General features: G+C 45.5%; 2 protein-coding genes across 4 annotated transcripts in view; both read right to left on the bottom strand.

The window, feature by feature from the left end:
* The window catches only part of LOC132533133 (cytochrome P450 3A12-like), a 44109-nt gene extending 38834 nt beyond the window's left edge, over nt 1-5275 (bottom strand). For 2 of the 3 annotated variants that reach the window (XM_060173354.1, XM_060173353.1), the window contains exons 1-6: nt 5125-5275; nt 4024-4117; nt 2237-2289; nt 1509-1608; nt 455-568; nt 111-199 (exon numbers count right to left, since the gene is read on the bottom strand). In XM_060173354.1, the coding sequence (XP_060029337.1) occupies nt 111-199; nt 455-568; nt 1509-1608; nt 2237-2289; nt 4024-4117; nt 5125-5201 (527 nt within the window). In that variant the 5' untranslated portion in view covers nt 5202-5275. The remainder of the gene's footprint in view (nt 1-110; nt 200-454; nt 569-1508; nt 1609-2236; nt 2290-4023; nt 4118-5124) is intronic. The other variant, XM_060173355.1, reaches the window with a different exon arrangement.
* Nucleotides 5276-8117: 2842 nt separating this feature from the next.
* Nucleotides 8118-13682, bottom strand: LOC132533135 (cytochrome P450 3A12-like). Its single transcript, XM_060173377.1, has 6 exons — nt 13627-13682; nt 12839-12938; nt 11531-11644; nt 11222-11310; nt 10501-10649; nt 8118-8500 (listed from the first exon to the last, which is right to left on the bottom strand). Exons 1-6 carry the CDS (start codon nt 13653-13655, stop codon nt 8328-8330), a joined length of 654 nt encoding a protein of 217 aa, XP_060029360.1. The 5' UTR covers nt 13656-13682; the 3' UTR covers nt 8118-8327.
* Between the last annotated feature and the right edge of the window lie 1942 nt (nt 13683-15624).

The following is a 15624-nucleotide window of genomic DNA, read 5'->3' as shown; positions in this document are numbered from 1 at the left end:
CCTGGGGTTTGCAGGAACAACATCCCTCCTGAACCCACAACACTGCTTCCTCCCCTCCATTCTTCCTCAGCCCCAGAGGCCTCAGCCCCCACAACTGCACTGCAACTTACCTTTTCAAGTCCACAGGCTTGTCTTTCCCTGCCTCCTTCCTCAGGTTCCTCACCAACACATCTCCATACTGAACAATGATGGGGAACATCTGTGCACACAACACAAGACCACCGCAAGTGACTGCACACAATCAGCTTCTGCAACCCAGACATGCAGTCAGTCCTATGGCAAACGCTAGAAGAAGAAGTCAGTCCTACCATGTCTCTTCTAGGTCATAGACACAAAGGGCCTTTCCAGGACTTCCAGATTCAGTAGATTGCCCCTTGGAGAGGGGCATGAGGCTATAATCTATCTGTCTCACTTTTATTATTTCAGATTCCGAAGGAAAGTCTTATTTTCCTACCTCCTTGAGCTTCCCACTGGTGAAGGTTGGAGACAGCAGTGATCGAATCCTCTTCCATTCTTCGTCCTCAGATAAAGATATGGCAGATTTCATAAATCCCACTGGACCTAGCATCTGTACTCAAAAGCAAAAAAGCAAAAGTCATTCTGCCCTGCATGAATTTTGGAGACCTCACCCTTTGTAATTTTTGTTAAACAATCATCTATTCTGCAACAAAACATAGTGAGTGTCTGTTTGTTAGCAGATCAGGTGCAAGGTCAAGGGTGGGGAAACTCTTCTGCTAGTGCTCACATTCTCAGGTCATGAAAAATTCTCAACTTAACAATGAGCACTGAATGTTGCTATGGAAAAGGCCCTAGATTTATTGAATTCCAAGTCCTGCCTGTGGTTCCTTGGCAGTGCCTGACCAGATGGTTCTGTGTGCTGCACACAGCCTGCAGGCTGGATACTCCCCAGGCTCTGCTAGATGCTCTTATAGGGCCCAGCAGGTGGCGCGCTGATGGGGCCCAGCACTTCTGATGGAGCAGAACATTCAGACTTTGTTCCTCTGCATCCCATGTGCCAAAGGGAAGCTCAGCTCCTCTCTCTCTCTTTCTCTTTCTCTCTCTCTCTATCTTTCTCTCCCCCTCATTCAAGACAAGTAAATGTGTTTTTTATTTTATCACAAATGTTCATTCATAAAGTGAAAAGCTGGCTTTTTTAAATAAAAGGATAGTCACAGTGCTCATCTGCTAATGAGACATAACTCGTGGTTGTAGTGGCAGAGAATTACTCAGAAAGTAGATTCCCATGGAATAACAGAGAGGAGAGAGAGAGAGAGAGAAAGAGAGAGAGAGAAGTAGACACACCAGTGAGTCTCAGTATAAGCCCTCTGGACAAATGTCAGCTTCCTGCTATGAGATTGCACAGGGATTCTCATTGAGGAGAAAGAGATGAGAAATGGAATTTCCCCCCATTCATTCTTGTAATTTCCTGGAAATCTGTGCCTATATCAAAATAGCTGTAGTTGATTTAATATTAAAACAGTTTTAACAAGAAACAAATGAGTGCCTACCCGCCGGTTTGTGAAGATAGAGTAGCATTCTTTCACCAGAACAGTTTTGATCATATCTGGGTCTGTGATAGCCAGCACAGGCAACTGACCATCATAAAACCTGTTAGGGAAACAGAGCTGATGACATTTCACCAGGTCTGGCTCAGGCTCAGATGCAGCCTAGGATTCCATCCTGGTGGGTCATGTCTCTGCGTCCAGCCATCATGTTGAACTAGCACTGGGACTTCCCCAGAGTGACACTAGAAACCCCAGGGCATCACCAGTGCGGGCAAAGTCACAGCCTCCAAGTCTCCAGGCCTGACTTACACTGTAGCCCTGGACACCGGGGACACCTGGGGCCCTGGGAAGACATGACTCCAACAGGTTTGCATCCATGGAGACAGCCCCAGAAGCCTTGTACTGAGACGATCTTAGCTTTTTAGTTTCTTTCATCTGTCCTTCAGGGTTATCACTGAGAATCAGTGTCTGTACTATGGATCCACCTCTCCATCAGGGCTTTTTTCTTTTGAGAGAAATAGAAATTTAGGTGGGTGCAGGAGAAAAGGGGGGGGGGGAGAAACACCTGCAGCACTGCTTTACCACTCCTGAAGCTTCCTTCTACAAGAAGAGAACTGGGGATTGAACCAGGGTCCTTGAACTTAATACCTGTAGACATGACTTATGTACATTGACTGGGGTGGGGGGCTCTACTTGAGAAGTATATGAAGTGAAATAATCCAGATACTCACCCCCACATTCTCCCATATTTTTTGAAGCATTTCATATCAAAATCCCAGAAACCCTGAAGTGAGACAAAAAATGATATCATTGGACTAACTGCATTAATCTGTAGCAAAAAGTAAATTAAAAACACTCAAGTCATATGAAATCAGGCTAGAATCCAGCTGAAGAAGGGATGAAAGGAACCAAAGCTCTGTTACTCAAAACTATTTGAATAACATTCAGATACATTAAAGAAGTCACAGAAGGGCGGAGGACACTTGACAATCTGATTCCACTTCCTGCTTCCTAGCTCCAACTGGAAGGATGGGAGTTCCCACCATTCCACCAAGGTGAAAGCAAACAGGCTCAACTTGTCACAAGAAACAATAACAAAACTATGCCTATTGCTATCGGGTATTGTGTTTGATGTTTTAACTCTCCTGAGGTGGGGCACGGGATATGATCTAATGGAAAGATTAATCTGGGATTAAAAGGGAGAAAAAAAATGGCTGTTTTTTTCCAAGAAGAGCTTTCAGGCTGAAAAGAAGCAATCAGGTCCTCCTGGGTGATTTGGGTTCTGAGAAACTGGCCTCATGTCTGTGGACAACCAATAAGAGTCAAATAGCAGTCTTTTCAAATTCTATAGATTGGATTCTACAAACTAGCTAGCCATCTTACATCAGTTGACCCCAGGCCCTGATCAAGGTACCAAGGTAGGCTCAACCAAATTTCAACTGGGTGTAGCCCAGTAAGTGCCATCAATGAATTACATTGCCAAGAACTCTGTCAAATCCTCTCCTTTCCACCCTTTGTTCAAAAGAAAAAAAAAATCACTGACTGCCTTAGTCCAGGAATCTATAGACACCCATTATGGGCCTCAGTAATGCCCTCTCCCTACTGTGACCAAGTGACTACAACCAGAGGGGGCCTCCCTGCATGAGAAAGAATTAAAGCAGAGACCTATTCTTCCATATATCATGTCTGCATGCAGGAAACAACATGGGCCAAAAACGGGGGAGGGTGACTGTGGACATTACTATACCCAGTCAGCATCTGGAAAGAACACGAGTGACCTCCACAATGGTGTCTACCTGGACTGGCTAAGTAACTGAACGTCCAAAGAATCGCAGGAGGAAGAGAAAAAAAAATCATAACATACTGCACACTCTAAACAGGAAATTGACACTATTGTGTCAGTCTCACAAGCTGTGACTCGGCTCAGCCTCAAGAGTCTCTCCTAATGCGAAGTATCATGACCTTCTCTAGAAATGCGCACCTGCAAGAAGAAGGTATCCAGAAGCCAGATAGTGATACACCTGGTAAAGTGCACATATTACCATACACAAGGACCCAGGTTCAAACACCCAGTCCCTACCTACAGGGGGCAAAGCTTCACAAGTGGGCAAGCAGGGCTGCCAGTTTGTCTCTGTCCTATCAAATTAAATTACTAAAGGTTTTTTTTTTTTTTAAAAAAAAAAGGATCTGCCTTTTGCACTTTCATATTTAAAAGAAAGAGGAGGAGGAGGAGGAGGAGGAGGAGGAGGAGGAGAAAGTAGCCTCTTCTAAAAGGTCACAGTTACAACATTAAGCCCACTCCAGAGTCAGACAGGCTACAGCCTCATCTAAGTGAGGTGAAACACAGAAAATACTAGCTGGCAGGAAAACCTGGTCAGGTGCTGGGAGGAACTTGAGACAAGCTCTGGAATGTGGGGAAAACACAGAACTTCCTGCAGAGGAGGCACATTTTCCCTCTGTGACCAACCTGCTCCTGACAACCACGGGGGAAAATAAAAGGGCTTCCAACACTACTCACATGACGGTAGCTCAGAACTGCTCCAAAAAATGGCAGAGGTCTCGGGCCTGGAATCCCCAGCTTCTTAAAACGTCCATGGGAATAGGTCCCATACCTGCAAAGTGAAGGAGAAAGCACATCACACGGGCTGTGGAGCGCACGCGCTGACGGCAGGCACCAGCTGGGAAACTGGAACACTCAGCTGAGAGGCAACATGGAGGAGAAGAAACTGCAGCAACTCCGACAGCAGCTATCACACTCACTCAGCATGTCCTTCTCACTTCACTGTGACATCTGCAAGACCAATGACAACACAGATCTCTTTGGATGGTGTTTATTTTCTTACAACATATAAACACACACACACCTAAGAGATCTGTCAGAAGATCATCCTAGGAGAGCAATGTCCCCACACCTTGTAGCCACACAAACTGGGGAGCAGGAGTGAGGGCTTAACCCCTTCAACACATCTACATTAGATCAGCAATCACCCAATATGATCTTGAAGGACCATATTTAAGCTCAGATTATCTTCTCTTCAACACTCAAGTAACTGCATAACCATTTGATGTTAAAAGCAAGAAAGGGATTGGGTGAGATAAGCACTGATTATGGAAAATATCCTTCATGCCTGAGGCACCAAATATCCATATCCAATAATCAGATCACCATAATCTGGAGAACAGTAGTAGTTTAGCAAAAACAAATTATTAAAACATAAAGGGCAGGGAGTTGGGCAGTGGTGCAGAGGGTTAAGCACATGTGGTGCAAAGCACAAGAACTGGCATAAGGATCCCAGTTTGAGCCTCCAGCTCCCCACCTGCAGGGGAGTCGCTTCACACGTAGTGAAGCAGGTCTGCAGGTGTCTGTCCTTCTCTCCCCCTCTCTGTCTTCCCCTCCTCTCTCCATTTCTCTCTGTCCTATTCAACAACAATGACATCAATAACCATAACAATGTTAAACAACAAGGGCAACAAAAAGGGAAAATAAATAAATATCAAAAAATTTTTTAATGAATCATTTAAAAAAAATAAAATAATAAAATAAATAAATAAAGGGCAAAGGTCTGCATATACCCCCAAGTTCCAGGTTACAGAGCCACAAGCCCAAACACACACTCACAGATAAAGGAGCACCAGGCTGATGACCAGGAGAGGCCAGGTTTCCACAGAAAAGTGTGGGATAAGGTCCATGGCCATGGTCTTTCCCGGTTTCTCTCTGGGTTTTCTTTCCCGGCTCCAGCTGGTTTTGTCTTGCTGTGTGTGCCAGGAGAGCTGCTCCTCCAGCCCAGCAGAGACTCAGCCAGTCCAGCAAGTTTATGAGATGGGAAGAGGGCAGGGCTGGTGATGCAGCCAATGGCAGGTTTAGGGCACTCCTCTGCACCTTCTTCTCTGGCAAAGCAAAATTCGTTCTTCATTAAAGATATACTGAAAATCAGGTCAGTGTTGTTATCAGTAAGCTATAAACTTACAGAAAATCAAGCAAAGCCCCTGGATTAAAGTCTCCTCTAACCAAGCCCTCACAGCAAGTTTGCCTGTACCATAATATCCTAAACTCTCCACACAAACTCTGGCTACTGAACTTGACCAAGGCAGCTTCCTCTCTCTGGATTATCTACATGACCCCTACAAGCTGCCTCCTCTCCTCAGCTCCCAGCTCCAAGATGAGCCCTTCTGAGACTCTGCCCCATCAACCCATCAGGCAGGGACAGCCACTTCACTTCCTCCTCTGGGCTGGCTCTACCCCCAACTCCCTTCTCTTCCTCAGTCCAATAAGGCTCCTCTGCTGGCTTCCCACCAGCTCCTCCCCTGATGGGAACCTCTTCAGGGCATAGGTGATAGCAGTCCCCACTATATCCCAAGCACCTAGCAGAGTGTTCTATGCACAGCAGGAGTGCAAAGGGGATGGTGGAACAGGAAGTGCAGGTGAGAATGCTGGGAGCCAGCTGGGCCTGCCCAGGTGTCTGTGGTGACCAGCCTGTCTTCTCCCTGGATACCAGGACAATGAAAGGGCCTGCCTGCCCTGGGCCTCCACCACTGCCTGCCCAGATCGCTCCCTGAGGATCTGTCTCATGTTCTTAAAGCTCAACTGAAAGGCAAGACAGGAAAGTTGTGTGAACACTTCCCCCCCTTGATCCCCTCTGCAGTACTCAGTCCCTGCCCTGTGCCAGTCTTTCCATCCCCCTGGCCTGAGAGCCCCCAGGACTGCAGCTGAGCAGCTGAGAGGAGGAGGAAAGCATCAGCTTGACCAAGAAAAGAAAACAACAACACAACTGAACCCCTTCTCCTCCAGACACAGCAGCAGGCAGTCAGGAATGAGGCCCCCAGAGCCCTGGGCCACACAGCCTGCATCTCCTCCCTGCCCAGGAAGTGGGCCTGGCTGACTCTGAGCAACTCACCCAAACACTGCCTGGCATAGCACGGTCACTGCTATTGATGACTGAACGGAAGGCCGATGGGTGAATAAATACAGAGGTCTGTTACAGAGCCCTGTGGATATCAGCGAATGGTCTCAAAATCACAAATCATAGCAGGGTCAAGCCAGACAGTGAGCCTCTCCTCGGCTGGTATTGACTAGTAAGCAGCAATAAACCTGAAACTGTCAAGCAATGAGGTCAGAGACAAAGAAAGTGATCATATGAAGCAGCTATTGATTTAACACTAAAATCATTGCAGGTACCAATCAGGGAAAACTGTCGATTTAAGGAGGAAGGGTGTGAGGGTGGAGGCTTCAAGACTTCAGAGTTGGTTTGTTTTCAACAACAAGTAAAATAAATTTATCACCACTGTGATTTGAGTCTCCTGAGGTCTCTGTCACAAGGCTCTCCAGAGCCCCTGACTCCCACAGGAAATGGGCTGAGGAGGCACAGGACCCAGACTCTCACCCATCCTCAGGGACATCAATCTGCCCACACCATGGAGACATGTTCCCAGCTCAGAAGATGCTTCAGAAACCAGCAGTCTCTTGTCTGAAATACTGATACTCTTAATGCCAACATAGCAACCAGCACTTCTGTGAGAATCTCCAGAAGCATCACAGTCCCAGGATTTCTGATCTTCTTCAGTGACATTCTGAGGCCCAGCCCTGATGCCCAGCCCTGAGCCTCTGACCTGCACATCTCTTGGCAGTTGCCTCCAGCCCCAAGAGACAAACTTGAATGAACAGACTGCAGACTCAAAGCCCAGAGAAAACTCCTGCTGGCTCTAAACCAAGAAGACTGGGATTGAACACGGGCTGCAGGCCACCACTTCACCAGCTGGAGACCTCCACTGGACAGTGTGTGAAATAAGAGATTGGAAACTGAGATGTTTCTTGCCAATCTCTAATATGAAGAAAATATGTCAATTCATTAGCAATTCATTAATAGTAATGGTTATGGGGGCCAGTGATGGAGCACCGTGTTGAGCACACATGCTACAGTGTGCAAGGACCTGGGTTTGCGCCCCCAGTCCCCACCTACCTGCAGGGGGAAAGCATTGCAAGGGATGAAATGTGCTGCAGGTGTCTCTTTCTCTCACTCCCTCTCTCTTTTTTGCCTACAGGGTTATCGCTGGGGCTCGGTGCCAGCACTACAGATCCACTGCTCCTAGTGGCTTTTTTATTTTTCATTTTATTGGGTAAGACAGAGAGAAATTGAGAAAGGAGGAGGAGACAGAATAAGAGAGAGAGTTTCACCACTTGTTAAACTCCCCCATGCAGGCATGGAGCTGGGAGATTGAACCCTGACCTTAGCACAGGTCTTTGCACTTTGCACTATGTGCTTAACCTGGTGCATCAATGCCCAGAACCCCCCTCCTTCTCTATCTCCCCTACAATCTCAACTTCTGGCTGTCTCTTCCAATAAATAAAGGTAATAAAAAAGTTAAAAACAAAATATATTAAAAACAGTAACATTTATTCCTTGACAGTGGATTAAAGAGAAGTGGTAAGTCTCTTATCTGCTGGTTCTCACAAACCTCTTTCTTAATTATTTGCTTATTGGTGAGAGAGAGAGAATGAGAGGGAAACAGAGAACCACCCTGGAATATTTGGTGCCACGGATCAGACTTGGAAGCCATTGACTGAGAGGCCAATCCTTCGGTCACTGCCCCACTCCCAAACTGTAGTGCTAAGAGTTTCATCTCAATGACATATGCAGACATATACCAATCATCCAGCCTAGGATTCAATATTGTCTCAATGACACATTTTTGTTTTCCTCTACAAATCCTATGGTCTTTCCTCCTTCTCCCCCAAAATATTAGCATTCTGCTGTCCTAAAGCCTAGATTCCTTATCTCTCTGTTATAGCAACACAGAGAACTGAATGAGTCATTTGTTAACAGCTCAAGAACTTGCAAAAATGCTCAAGTGCCCACCACCAAAGCTTACCTTCTGTGGATCTTTGAGGTGACTTTCTTTCATTCTCTGAACGGTTCTTATGAAAAACTCAGTCACACTTTTTGGAAACAGAGAGATACTGAGTAATTCATAAATGGGCGTAAGGAATGGGAGGAGAACTGAAGGGGAAATAAAGAAGAGACAAAGTACAAAATTCAACAGGAGCAATTGTAATCTGTAGAGAGGTTATGGAGATGTGGTGAAGCCTGGCAGGGCCTGACCTGATAGGTGAGTCCACCATGGTAAGTCTCTCTCTCTACAGAGGGCTTGAGCAAAAAGGGGGACACATGAACCTCAAAAGTATGGAGGCCCTGTAAGTCTTCCCTCCCCCACAAAAACATCCTTCATCTTCCAGCCTGAGCCCAGCATTCCTTAAAAAACATTAAGTCTGCTCTAGCCTACTTTCCCTGATACTGTGGCCTGTCCTTTTATTATCTACATATCATTCTTCTGCTTTGTTTTACAAATGACCTAAGGTCTCCTTCCTAATTCCTCTCAGGGTATTACTAATCCTGTCAGTTGAAACCCTAGCAACAGTTACTGGAGAGGTCCCTACCATTCCCAGCCCCCTTTGCATTTCCCCACCCCTTTCCTAACCATGTATGGTATTGTCAAGCTACTTCCTTTTCTGTTTTATCTCTTCCTTGTCCCACCCTGGGGGAGGGTGAGCTTGCAGACTGGGAGGCTGACGCTGGTCATTGCAGTTTGCACTGCAGGTTCCATGGCTGCCAGTTCTTAGCAACATCGCTCCACCAGATATTCGTTGGGATGCGGCATCATCTAAGTTCATTTCCCACGTCTACGCTCGACCGGACCTGCCAATATACGCGGATTATCTTCGCCCACCCTGTTCAATGCTTGACGTCTCGTCACCCAATCTGGTCCCCTACGCCTACATTGAACTTCTCTGTTCCAGTCTCTTGGAAACAGAGCTGGCAGTCAGCTGAGGTAAAGAACAAACACCTCATCACAGACCCCTGCGAGCGTCAACCCGGCTTTGACCTAGCACGTTATGATTGGGCTCTCCTCAATCGGTATCGAACAGGCCATGGCCAGTGCGCCGCTATGTTCCATCGCTGGGGAGCCAGAGACTGACCCGAACTGCCCCTGTGGCTCCAGACAGACTATGACCCACATAGTCAACGACTGCCACCTCTCCAGATTCAAAGGTCTCGAAACTTTACATCAGGCTCAACCTGATGCTGTTGACTGGCTACGGAAGAAGGGCAAACGCTAGAAGAAGAAGAAGAAGAAGAAGAAGAAGAAGAAGAAGAAGAAGAAGAAGAAGAAGAAGAAGAAGGAGAAGGAGAAGGAGAAGGAGAAGGAGAAGGAGAAGGAGAAGGAGAAGGAGAAGGAGAAGGAGAAGATGAAGAAGAAGTTTGCACCACTTGGCTTAACCAGGTGTGCTACCGCCCAACTCTCAGGTACTCAGATGAATAAAGACTTATGTTGCTTTGCCGCCATAAGCTTAGTTCCTGGGTCATCTCTCCCTCTCTTGACACTAGCCCGAAAGCAATCCCCCAAAGCAATCAGCAGAGTCACAGGGAAAGCACAGAGTTTTCAGCCAGGAGTCCTGCCTCACCCCCTCCAACTCCCATGAGATTCCAAGGCAAGAGTTGGGAAGGCCAAGAGCAGGAATGGGCTGTCCTACAGCAGCGAGCCCTTTCCCCACTTTGGAGCAAACAAAAACAGAACTAAACTCCTTTACTTCTTAGTCTGGTATCCACTAATGAATTTGTTTGAATAAACACATTATAGTTTGCTTCTTAATAATTCTGCTGTGAGATTAATCAAGGCCTAGTTCATCCCAGGATCCCATAAAATGGCAGAGCAGATCAGATCTTTCTCCTGCTCAATAAAATAACAACAAAGAAATAATGGAATATAAGTAATAATGGATATGGTCTTTTAGCACAATTAAATGAAATTAGAAATCATAACAAAAATTCAGAAACATAAAATATGTGCAAATTAAATACTATACTCCAAATTAAAGACTAATGAGTCAAACAAAGCATCAAAAAATATCAGAAATTCCTTCAAGATTAATGAGATAATGAAGACATGGCAAACCAAGAAAGAAAAAAGCTAAATAAAAAAATAATAGCAGATTACATACTTAATGAAAGAAAAAATGGATCAAGGAAATTAAATCTCAACAGTTTCTTGGTCTGCTCCACAAAAGGATCCTGAGGGTTGTTGAGAGAGTCGACTTTCACTCCAAATGACGTGCTTGTGATGACATCCATGCTGTAGGCTCCAAATACACTGAGGAGAAGGAGAAAGGCATGCACAGTAATACCCCCACCTCCTTGCCTTCCACTCACAGCAGATGCTGCAGGAAGTGCTGGGAAAGCATCAGCCCAGGCAACACAGGGAACACCACACACTCAGAGCCAGAGACAGAGCCCTGCAGCCTCTGCTGCCCTCTCACTCACTCATGAGGGGATTCTCAGGTGGCACAGTGCTGGGAACACTAAGGCAGGTGAGGGTCGCCTCTGACCTGCAGGAGCCCAATCATGGGAGGAAAGAGCCCCAGCATCAATGACTCTGCTGTGCTCTGAGTACAGGCAGCTACAGTAGGACAAGCACTGAGCTAGAGCAGGAAGAGGCCATCAGCAGACTCTTCCAACAGGCAGCCAGAAAGGTAGCACTGACCTGGGTCTGGCCTCCCCACAGGGTCTCTGTTTAGAGTTACTTCCCTACACACATAACAAGCAGTCCCCCTGACCTGGGGTTTGCAGGAACAACATCCCTCCTGAACCCACAACACTGCTTCCTCCCCTCCATTTTTCCTCAGCCCCAGAGGCCTCAGCCCCCACAACTGCACTGCGACTTACCTTTTCAAGTCCACAGGCTTGTCTTTCTCTGTCTCCTTCCTCAGGTTCCTCACCAACACATCTCCATACTGAACAATGATGGGGAACATCTGTGCACACAACACAAGACCACCGCAAGTGACTGCACACACTCAGCTTCTGCAACCCACATGTGCAGTCAATCCTACCATGTCTCTTCTAGGTCATAGACACAAAGGGCCTTTCCAGGACTTCCAGATCCAGTAGATTGCCTCTTGGAGAGGGGCATGATGCTATAATCTGTCTCACTGTCACCATTTCATATTCTTAAAGAAAGACTTACTTTCCTACCTCCTTGAGCTTCCTACTGGTGCAGGCTGGAGACAGCAGTGATTGAACACTCTTCCATTCTTCGTCCTCAGATAAAGATATGGCAGATTTCATAAATCCCACTGGACCTAGCATCTGTACTCAAAAGCAAAAAAGCAAAAGTCATTCTGGCCTGCATGAATTTTGGAGAACTCACGCATGGTAACTTTTGTTAAATGGTTATTTATTCTGCAACAAAACAAAGCCAGTATCTATTTGTGTGGTCACATGAATATTTAGAACACCATTCTCAGGCCATGTAAAATTCAATTTAACAAAAAGCACTGAATTTTGCTATGGAAAAGGCCCCTAGATTTATTGAATTCCAAGTCCTGCCTGTGGTTCCTTGGCAGAGCCTGACCAGATGGTTTTGTGCGCTGCACACAGCCTACAGGCTGGATACTCCCCAGGCTCTGCTAGATGCTCTCACAGGGCCCAGCAGGTGGCACGCTGAAGAGGCCCAGCACTGCTGATGGAGCAGGACATTCAGACTTTGTTCCTCTGCATCCCATGTGCCAGAGGTAAGCTCAGCTCCTCTCTCTCTCCCTCTTTCATGACAATTAAATGTGTTTTTTATTATATCACAAATGTTCATTCATAAAGTAAAAACTGGCTTCATTCAAATAATAAGTATTTGCTCTGCCAGTGACCTTGTTAGGAGGAGAGAGCAAACTCCACACAGTGACAAAATAACATCAGAGGGAAATGAAAGGGTAGAGCAGCCACCGAGGACCCAGTGCGCACTGGTGAGAAAAAACTTATATGGGAGGTAGGAGTGGTGTGGGGACACCTATCACAGGGAGATGAGCGACTGTATGGAGGGTCAAAAACTTCCCTGTAATCCATTACATCTCCCCTCAAAAAAATTGGGTTTTCTCTTTTATAATGAAAGGATAGTCACAGTGTTCTTCTACTAATGAGACATGAATCATGGTTGCAGTGGCAGAGAATTACTCAGAATAGATTTTCATGGAACAACACACATACATACACACAGAGAGAGAGAGAGAGAGAGAGAGAGACGAGTACATGCACCAGTGAGTCACACTATAAACCCTGAGAGAGGGAGAGAGATGAGGACACTCACCAGTGAGTCACAATATAAGCGCTGTAGATAAATGTCAGCCTCCTGCTGTGAGATTTCACAGGGTTCCTCATAGAGGAGAAAAAGATGAGAAATGAACTTCGCCATTCACTCTTGCAATTTCCTGGAAATCTGTGACTATATCAAAATAGCTGTAGTTGATTTAATCTTAAAGCAGTTTTAACAAGAAACAAATGAGTGCCTACCTGCTGGTTTGTGAAGACAGAGTAGCATTCTTTCACCAGGACAGTTTTGATCATATCTGGGTCTGTGATGGCCAGCACAGGCAACTGACCATCACAAAACCTGTCAGGGAAACAGAGCTGATGACACTGTGCCAGGCCCAGCTCAGGCTCAGATGGAGCTTGGGATTCCATCCTGGTGGGACATGTCTCTGCTTCCTACTATCATGTTGAACTCATGTGGGAGGTAGGAGTGGTGTGGGGACACTTATCATACCTGGAACTTCCCCAGGGTGATACTAGAAACCCCAGGGTATCACAAGAAGGAGTAAAGTCACAGCTCCAAATCTCCAGGCCTGACTTACACTGTAGCCCTGGACACCGGGGACACCTGGGGCCCTGGGAAGACATGACTCCAACAGTTTTGCATCCATGGAGACAGCCCCAGAAGCCTTGTACTGAGACGATCTGAGCTTTTTAGTTTCTTTCATCTGTCCTTCAGGGTTATCACTGAGAATCAGTGTCTGCACTATGGATCCACCTCTCCAGCAGGGCTTTGTTTCCTGCCTTTTTTCTTTTGAGAGAGATAGATAGAAATTAAGGTGGATGCAGGAGATAAAGAAATAAGAGAGAGAGAGAGAGAGACCTGCAGCACTGCTTCACCACTCCTGAAGCTTCCCTCTACAGGAAGACATCTAGGGCTTGAACCAGGGTCCTTGAACTTAATACCTGTAGACATGACTTATGTGCATTGACTGGGCTGGGGGGCTCTCCTTGAGAAGTATATGCAGTGAAATAATCCAGATACTCACCCCCACATTCTCCCATATTTTTGAAGCATTTCATATCAAAATCCCAGAAACCCTGAAGTGAGACAAAAAAATGATATCATTGGACTAACTGCATTAATCTGTAGCAAAAAGTAAATTAAAAACACTCAAGTCATATGAAATCAGGCTAGAATCCAGCTGAAGAAGGGATGAAAGGAACCAAAGCTCTGTTACTCAAAACTATTTGAATAACATTCAGATACATTAAAGAAGTCACAGAAGGGCGGAGGACACTTGACAATCTGATTCCACTTCCTGTTTCCTAGCTCCAACTGGAAGGATGGGAGTTCCCACCATTCCACCAAGGTGAAAGCAAACAGGCTCAACTTGTCACAAGAAACAATAACAAAACTATGCCTATTGCTATCGGGTATTGTGTTTGATGTTTTAACTCTCCTGAGGTGGGGCACGGGATATGATTTAATGGAAAGATTAATCTGGGGTTAAAAGGGAGAAAAGAAATGGCTGTTTTTTTCCAAGAAGAGCTTTCAGGCTGAAAAGAAGCAATCAGGTCCTCCTGGGTGATTTGGGTTCTGAGAAACTGGCCTCATGTCTGTGGACAACCAATAAGAGCCAAATAGCAGTCTTTTCAAATTCTATAGATTGGATTCTACAAACTAACTAGCCATCTTATGTTGGCTGACCCCAGGCCCTGATCAAGATACCAAGTAGGCTCAAAAAAAATTCAACTGAGTGTAGCCTAGCAAATGCCTTTAATGAATTACATTGTCAAGAACTCTGAGGGTAGATGTTCAGCTTCACTTAGGGGTGGGGGGAGGACATAGACCTTTGGTGGTAGGAGTGGTGTTGATGTACACTCCTATTAACTTTAAGTCTCATAAATCACTATATAATTAATATGAGAGGGGGAAATTGAGTGTCTCAAAATGTTTGATGCATAGAACATATGCTGAGTATTCAAATTGGTAATCAGATTGAATTTTAACAGTGGGCTCAAATTGTTAATACAGCTCTAATGATGAGTTTTTCTTTGAAATGTTGACTCCCCTCAAATCTTAGACCAGGGAGAACAGAAGCAACTGGGGGGGTGTTACTTTATAAGATACAGCTACTATATAAATAACATCAAAGGACATAAATTATAGCTAGGTTATGTATGATACAGCAATTCCTAACAATTGGATTTAACAAGTTAAGCCAATTGCCAAATAATTTGATTATAGTAATAACTATTTATTGCATTCTTAAAACCTAAGACAGCAGGAACCTCCCATTTCCTCTATAAAGCCCATTATTTCTCCCAGTCCTGGAACCTCTAGGGTGGGGCTCACTTTCCTGCACGTTTCTGTCAGTTCATACCAATTGATACTGTATCACTGACCCCAACCTAATCAATGCAACCAGAACCACGTCGGCAGGCTTCACTTCAGAGACATCAGGTGTGGAATGTCAGCCCTTCAGCATCATTATTCGGGTGAGACCTTTCCTTTCTCATAGGACTCCATAAGTCCATTTCAGGTAGTTCACTTCCTAGCAAAGCCCAAAAGCCCATATATAGAACAGATCCCATGAGACAGGGCATATGTACACATGTATCCATAAATTAGGGCAAAATATATACCTTAAAGCAAAAGTGCACAATAGTTTGCAGTGAGTCAATAAATGCAGCAATCAAGTAGAAAGACCTAAAAAAGACACCATAAAGTGTTGGGACCATGTGTAAGCCTGATAGAGCTTAGGGAGAACCACCCCCATCCTTGGATGGAGGTCTGAGAAGACAACCTCTTGTAAGTCTCTCTCAACCGAGGTGAGCATAAGGGGGGAAACTCAGACTTGGTTCTTTCCTTCTTGACTCTCAGGCCCACAGAAACTCCAATACTTCCCTCCATTAACTGCAGGCCACATGGCCGCAGATTCACTTATTCAAAGTCACCTTCTGATCACAGAAGAACACACCTTATCACATACTTCATCACACACCTCAGACCCCAGACAAGAGAAATTCCAAACTATATGGCC

Source organism: Erinaceus europaeus, chromosome 15 (genome assembly GCF_950295315.1).
Source record: "Erinaceus europaeus chromosome 15, mEriEur2.1, whole genome shotgun sequence".
Lineage (NCBI taxonomy): Eukaryota > Metazoa > Chordata > Mammalia > Eulipotyphla > Erinaceidae > Erinaceus > Erinaceus europaeus.
This window is presented reverse-complemented; position numbering and strand designations above follow the sequence as displayed.

Bases quoted from the DNA above. Each gene is read 5' to 3' on its own strand.
- LOC132533135 (XM_060173377.1), bottom strand. From the start codon at position 13,655: ATGCTTCAAAAATATGGGAGAATGTGGGG. The intron at 12,939-13,626 runs GTGAGTATCTGG...TTTCCCTGACAG, and splicing joins AAATATGGGAGAATGTGGGG to GTTTTGTGATGGTCAGTTGC. The intron at 11,645-12,838 runs GTAGGCACTCAT...TTTTGAGTACAG, and splicing joins CTGTCTTCACAAACCAGCAG to ATGCTAGGTCCAGTGGGATT.